The sequence below is a fragment of the Atractosteus spatula genome, chromosome 7 (assembly GCF_055471065.1).
Source record: "Atractosteus spatula isolate fAtrSpa1 chromosome 7, fAtrSpa1.hap1, whole genome shotgun sequence".
Taxonomy (NCBI): Eukaryota; Metazoa; Chordata; class Actinopteri; order Semionotiformes; family Lepisosteidae; genus Atractosteus; species Atractosteus spatula.
In genome coordinates, this window is record NC_142712.1 from 42058513 (window position 1) to 42065458 (window position 6946).

General features: G+C 47.9%; 1 protein-coding gene across 3 annotated transcripts in view; it reads left to right on the forward strand.

Moving 5' to 3' along the window:
* Positions 1-5206, forward strand: part of srgap2 (SLIT-ROBO Rho GTPase activating protein 2) — a 97990-nt gene extending 92784 nt beyond the window's left edge. For all 3 annotated transcript variants that reach the window (XM_088922012.1, XM_088922013.1, XM_088922014.1), the window contains one exon: positions 541-5206. In XM_088922012.1, coding sequence (XP_088778138.1) covers positions 541-978 — 438 coding nt within the window. In that variant the 3' untranslated portion in view covers positions 979-5206. The remainder of the gene's footprint in view (positions 1-540) is intronic.
* Positions 5207-6946: the final 1740 nt, after the last annotated feature.

Here is a 6946-nt window from a genome sequence, read left to right on the forward strand (position 1 = left end):
ATCCTACTGCAGTAGCCTAAACGTAGCTGAGCCTGTTCTCACAGGGTCTCAGCCTGGGGTCACTGATTAAACATATAGTGTTACCCTGTCTAAAAAGCACAGCCATGTTGTACAGTGAAGCGAAGGCTGATAAGAGCACCCCCCTGAGCTCGAGAGGCTCAGCGAGAGAAATGCAGGTCTAGCTGTTAAAATAGCTTTTCTCTTTAGGGCAACTGTCCGCAGAGAAACGTCTAACAAGTGAAGCGCTAGCTAACACTAAATTGATGCAATAATATTCATTCACTTAATTTAGATTGAAAAAATTACATCTCCGTTTACTGCAATCGAATGTCTCTGTCGACCTTTTTTCAATAAGCCTGCTGGAAGAACCCAGTAAGTGACTCGGCCTTCCTTTCTGCGTCTCCTGCTCTGTTCACGGAGGCAGGCAGTCAGGTGCTGATTTTGCGGGTTGCTTGGTTGCTTGCTTGCCTGCCAACGCCGAACTCGGCTTCCTGTCTGAGCTGTGATGTCATTTCCTCTGGCCGCGGGCCCCTCTTGCAGGACATCGAGGCGACGATGAACACGGCGCTGAACGAGCTGCGGGAGCTGGAGAGGCAGAGCAGCGTGAAGCACGCCCCCGACGTGGTGCTGGACACCCTGGAGCAGCTCAAGAGCTCTCCCGCGCCCTCGCTGGGGCCCACCTCCGAGCCCTCCAGCCCGCTGCACTCGCGGCTCCTCAAGGACTCGGACTCCTCCTCGCACCCCCTGCAGCGCAGCTCCAGCTCCGCCAGCGACGTGCCCGGCGGCTTCCGGCCGGCCAAGGCCCCCGCCAAGGGCCCCGCTCCCGCCCGGGAGGGGCGCCCCCCGGCCACCCGCCCCAAACCCGTCGTCTTCCCCAAGGCCGGCACTGCCAGCCCTGCTGTGGGCTCCCCCACCTCCACCAGGCCCCCCACGCCCCCTCCCCCGCTCGCCCCCACTGACAAGTCCTGTCCCGTCTGAGGCACCCCCCTCTCCTGTGAGAGCGCCCCCTGCTGGCGGCGGTGGGCGGCGGGCGGCGGGCCGAGCAGAGCCTCACAGCAAGAGAAAGGCCTGCCTCCCCCTCGCTCCTGGGGACGAGGCAGAATATAATTTCATCAAGACATCACTCTCCGCAGCTGCGTGGGGAGCTGAATGTAGAACTTGTTTTCTGGAAGACATCTGTGCACGCGCACATCGGGAGCAGCAGCCTGAGTTTGAGAAAAGCTTGCTGGTTGCTCCCTTTTTGGTCTTAAATCTGTTACACACATATGTAGGAACTCCTGTTTGGAATCGGATTCATAAAGACCTTTTGTCCCTCGCCGGCCCTCTGGAGAGAGAGGGTCGGAAACTCTCGAGGGCCCCTGTGGTTTCTCTGACCCCTGTCCCGTACGGGCGTGTCACTGGCCGCTCCTGTTACTAATCCCCAGCTGTGAACGTGGGCCGGGAGAGGAGACGATCTGTAACTCTGCTGCTCGAGTAGGAAGAGACTTGGATTCCTCAGCGCGGAACAAAACACTCTTATTCCAACTTGATTCACTCTTTGTACAGGGAAAACAAGAAACCAGCAAAGGTGTTCCTTTATCAAACGGAAGATTTTTAGGGTGGTAGAGCAGGTTGGGTTTTTTTCCAATGATCTTTCTTGGAAAATTAAATTGGACACTGTTAAAACAAGAAGGTTCTGCCTGTTTGTCGATAGGTCTGTCAAGACTGCTTTTTTTTCCTCCACATCTCATTCCTCCGGAATTAGTTCAGTAGAGTAGGTGTCAGGAAACAGATGCTGACAACGATTGCATCCCCTCCAATGCGTAAGATAATCTCCACAATCTTGCCAGGAAAGCAGTGAAGTAGCGTGCACACAGCTTCTGTGCAGATAGGTAGACAGTGGTGAGATAATGTCAATATTAAAGTCATAACAGACTTCGGGACTCAGTGGCTTTGACAAGCCTGGCAGTGAGTTCAGTGCTTAACTGCCTCCATCCTTGTTCAAAAACTCATGCAAGGCAGTGCGCCGAGTCAGGTGTAGATGTTGGAAGCTTTTTGGAAGTTTTAGTTCTTTTTTCTGCGTGTTTGCTGGGAGCCATCATGCTGCGAACTCGGCATCGGCGTGAAGGTGCCAGACGTCGGAACTCTGGCCACAATGCGAAACGGTTCACGCTCTGATGGAACCGAGGCTAGCTGGAGAGTCACAGCTGTTTGAAAGCATGGTGAGGTTAAAAAGCTCAGCCATTAGATCTTCCATGAGATCAGTAGGTCCTCCTTACAGATTTTTATGCCTGGCTGGTTGACTGTAAAGACAATAGTACTTTTTTCAGTACTATCTACAGACAGGTATGATAACTGGAATACTGGAGATAATGCATTTTAATGTTTGTTAAGGGAGTTTTCCATATTAAAAGTGCATTGGATTAGGTCAAAGCACAATTATATTTTTTATATTCTTTATTATAAGTATTCTAAGATTAAATGAATTTGTCTTTTGTTTTGCTTTTATGTTTTTAGGTTTTATAGTTTTTTTTTCCATTTTTGTGCTTTTTTTAAGAACAAAATACAACAAATGAAGGCTTGTCTTAACATCCTGTATATTGTAACTTCATCTGAAATGTGATTCCTCTTGAAATAGTGTGAAGGGAGGTTAAGAGGGTTTGACCTCTGACCTTTCACCCATGACCCTTCTCAGATTGGCCTATCACAGAGCGAGGGGAGGACAGTCTGAGAGAGAAATGGCTCCAGCAGCAATAAATCTAGTGCCGTATATCCTTGTTGATTTCAGTGAGTTCTGTGTATATTATGAAAAATTGTTTATTCATAAATATCAACCTGTTTTATTCCACTAACATTAAGTTGCAAGTTATCTCTTATTAGTAAAATAAACTGCTAGAGTATGTTTTGAAGTATACACAGTAAAATGGCAGAGGGGCCTTCTTCAGATGAGTCACTCGGCCAAAGTGCTGTGGTCTTTTGGAGTCCTGTTCCTGGCATGGAATTGGCCTCTGTGTGCTCCTGTGCAGTTCTCGCATTCTTGCAGCTCCCTGCTCTGAGCTCATAGAAAGACACGTAATGTGTTTGACTTCGTATTTAGTAAAAAGACGTCTTGTACTATGAACAGGGGAGGATCGATCTCCGGGTATAGACTTCTAACTCCAGCGATCGCTGCAGCTCAGATCCCAAGACCAAGCTGCTCAGTTTCAGTAGTAAACTAACGCTGCGTTCTCCGAGTCTTATTGGGGACAAATGGAAGAGCAATACCTGCCTGTGTCTTGCCTTTTTACTGTGCGTTTACTTTTAAAGCACTGTTAGTCAGTGGTCACTGAGCCCACAGATCCCCTGCAGGCCTGCAGAGCCTGTGCCCTGGGTTCAAGCCAAGCGAAAGAGTTTGGTCCCGAGCGTTTACAGCTGTTTTTTTATATCCTTTATTCAGGAAGCTTTGACAAAAGAGACTGGATCATTCACGGCTCTGTGGATTTCTTTTAAAAGATTTTTCATTAACATTTTTCAGTTTTAGATAAATGCGGTGTGCATATGTCCTGCGCTCAATGTCTTCGGGCCCTGAGGCCCACTCATTGCCACACCGCTGGGGCTTGTCCTGGGTCCTGGGAAGAGGGGGTCACATGGAGCCTCTATGGATGCAGGTTTTGGGAAGTGCTCTGACCCAGGGGGAAGCCAGAGCTCCAATGGCACAAGAGGGCTGTGTCTCTGCAGGCCTGTAGGCTGTCGCTTGCTTGAACACCTGGCAGCGTCGGCAAGCGCTGTCCACCCCAAGAAGAAAAGCCTCAGTGACCCTGGAGAGCCACAGAGAGCGCGCCTGTGCACTTCAGCAGCAGGGGGGTAATTGGGGTGGAGGAAAGGGCGTTGTCATCTCTGTCTCAGTCTCGAGCAATACCCATCTGCAGACTCTGGTGGGTGGGGGTTGGTTGAGGTGTTCGGCTCAGCCACGGGGTTCTGTATATTGTTTTGGGGAGTTTGACTTTTTGTGTTTTCGTGTATTTGGTGGGGGGGAGGGGGGAAGACGCTTCATCTTCTCATGGGGTTCCCATGTTGCCTCGCTCTGCACTCCAGCCAGGCTACACTCACCCCTGGGCACAGCTCAGTGCAGGAGGCAGGTGTGTAGCCAGTTAGGGGTTGTGCTGGGGCCTGCGATCATTATAGGAAGAATCAGGTGACTCATTAACTGTAATGGAGGTGCCAGCGTATCAGGGGGATTTGCAATAATCAGACGGAACAGGGTAATGACAAGCCATGCCGCAGGGGGGCGCTGCACACTTCTCCATCTTCCACAGCAGCTCCAGGGCGCCTACCAAAGTCTGCCGGACCAGCCGGAGAAGGACGGTGTGCCCACGGGCCCCTTCGCCCATCTCCTTGCTCTGCTGTCACCTGAAGACAAACTGTAGCGGACTGAAGGACATCGCTTGTCCGAAAGACCTCTGTAGTGTTAAGGATCCACTGAATAAATAAATGCATCGGAAACTGTTTTTTTTGGTCAAAAACTGGAGCTTATTTTTGTATTGTTGTTTTTGTTACTGTGTATCTCAGACATTCCTGTCTCAATCTCCATGTACCTTCTATTGCTATCTGAATATCCTCCTTATGATCACTGCATTGTGAATAGACCTTATCTGATTGCATTACATGTGGGTAGGTTGACTACTACGTGACGTGTCTCCTACCTCTTCTGTGAAACTGGATTTCAGTGTTTTGGATGTGTAGAAAAGAAAATGGCATTAGCTCACGTTATACAGTATGAGCTTAAAAAACTGTGCTTTTTTTCATCAATACTTTTTTCGTAATTTCCGTGCCGTAGCTCAAACCTTGGAGAGGTTCTATTCCGGATTCTTATGGTCAGACATCAAGATGCACTTAAAATTGCCTTTGTGTGCTTGTGAGCTGGTTGAGTGAGGATTTTTTAATTATATTATTGTAATTATTAAATTGGTATTTCTCGTCAACTTTAAAAAATAAAACCAACAAAAAAGACTGTAATGTCAAATATATTTATAGTGGTCCATTGAAATGTCTATATATTACCTGACTAAACCTGTGTTTGAATGTACTTTGTATATACAAAGTTGTACATTGCAGAGGTACGTTATTCTTTTTGGTACAATATTGTACAGTAATAGCAATAGTAGTTTACTCTGAAATAGACCTCATACAAGTACATGTGTAGTTCTTGTAGTAAACCTTTTTTTAAATAAAACTTGCTTGCTATAGATATCACTGACATTGCATTCATTCATTCAGGAAACCACATTTCTGCACTGTAAGTGTGACTGGCTTTGGGCTCTTCTGGGTTCAGTTGCGTCACTGAGCTGAACTGTTACATTATTATTAAAGCAGGCCATGTGGGCCCTCTCGTCCGTTTGTCAATTAGGAGCTCGCTGATCCCCGGATTCACCCAGGATGACCTGTACTGGTGACGGGACTAAATCCGCACCCGTGGCTCTGGGTGTGCTATGGGGCCTCCTCTCATTATTTATAGCCAGCAGGTCGTTGTAAAATGGGGGAAAAAACCCAGTAGGTTCTGGTCAGAGTGTGCAATCTTACTTTACTTTGGTTTCCCTTTATTATCCTGCAAGAAGCTTTCAGAAGGGGTTATAATTAATACAGGGCTAGAAGGAGCTGCTTTGAGGGCGGGCTTAAGATGTGAGAGAGAGGAAAACCTTTCAATGGGCCGAAGGGGGAGAGAGGAGACTGGTGGGATACTGCAGGTTGTTCACCGTCGTGGGCTTTGAAACGTGGGATTCAGGAAGGAGGCGGAGCACGAGCACACTGTGCGGGCCCAGATGACCCACTGCACCGCCAGAATCTGCCTCTTCAGCCCGGGACCCCAAACCGGCAGGTGGGTGCCAGCCCGCAGGGAGGGGAGACCCAGGCGCTGTCGGGTACGGTGCGAACTTGTGATGCTAAGTGCTCTGGATATCCAGGCTGCAGCATCTTCTCCTTCTGTCTGATCCTCTCTAGTCATCTTTGTCCTTATTTCTGTCCACTTCTCTTTGGCGCAGCGCTCCGGCGTTTTGCCCTTCGCTGGTTACTGCCGTTTCCTGCTTTCGGGGTTCAATCCTTCATCTATTGATGCAGGTCTCTGTTCTGTTCCTAAGAGCAGGCTGTGGAGTATTTTAGCTTTTTTAATCCTCTTTTAGGATTTTTTCACCTGTTTCGTTGTCTCCATCCATCCGTTCACAGGTGGTGCGCTGGTACAGTTGTTAGCAGTTGTTAACAGTTGTTAGCCCCAGGGTGCTGGGGCCCTCGGTTCGATTCCTGACTTGGGATGCTATCTGGGGAGATTGTGTGGGTTTCCTCTGGGTGCTCTAGTTTCCTCCCACATTCCAAAGACACACTGGTAAATGAATTGGCTTTTGGGAACACTGGCCCAAGTGTGAATGTGTGTGTTTGTGTGTAACTTGCAATGGACTAGCGTCCCAACTAGGGTGTACCCTGCCTATCCCCTTTCTTGGTAGAATAGACTTTGGCTCCCCCTTGACACTATACTGGATAAAACTGGAAGATATTTACCCTATTGCATTCATTTTGTTTGTTGTCTGTCTCCTCTCCTCATCAATATCTCCCTGTCCCTTTTTCGAATTGTTTAGTAACGTTTGTGTAAAAACTCGCTTACAATTACTGACGATCATTCCAGGTCATCAAGCCCTCATAACGGTGAAGGTGAGTATACGATAACAGGGAAGAGCAGATTTACACGCCTACATTTATTATTGGGTGTCGTTATGCTGCCCTCGTGTGGACATTTGCGCTAATAATCAAGAGCTAAATGTGTTGATGAATTACTTTAAAAGGTTTTTGAATGGATACGACAATGATGTTTCATTTTTTTTTCGCAGCAACAGCAGTAGTCACAAAATCTATGAATACAGTATTGACGCTGCATCAGCTGTAGTTTAAAATACTCAAACGAAATGCTAGGAAATCCACAAAGCTTTTTTTAAAATCACTT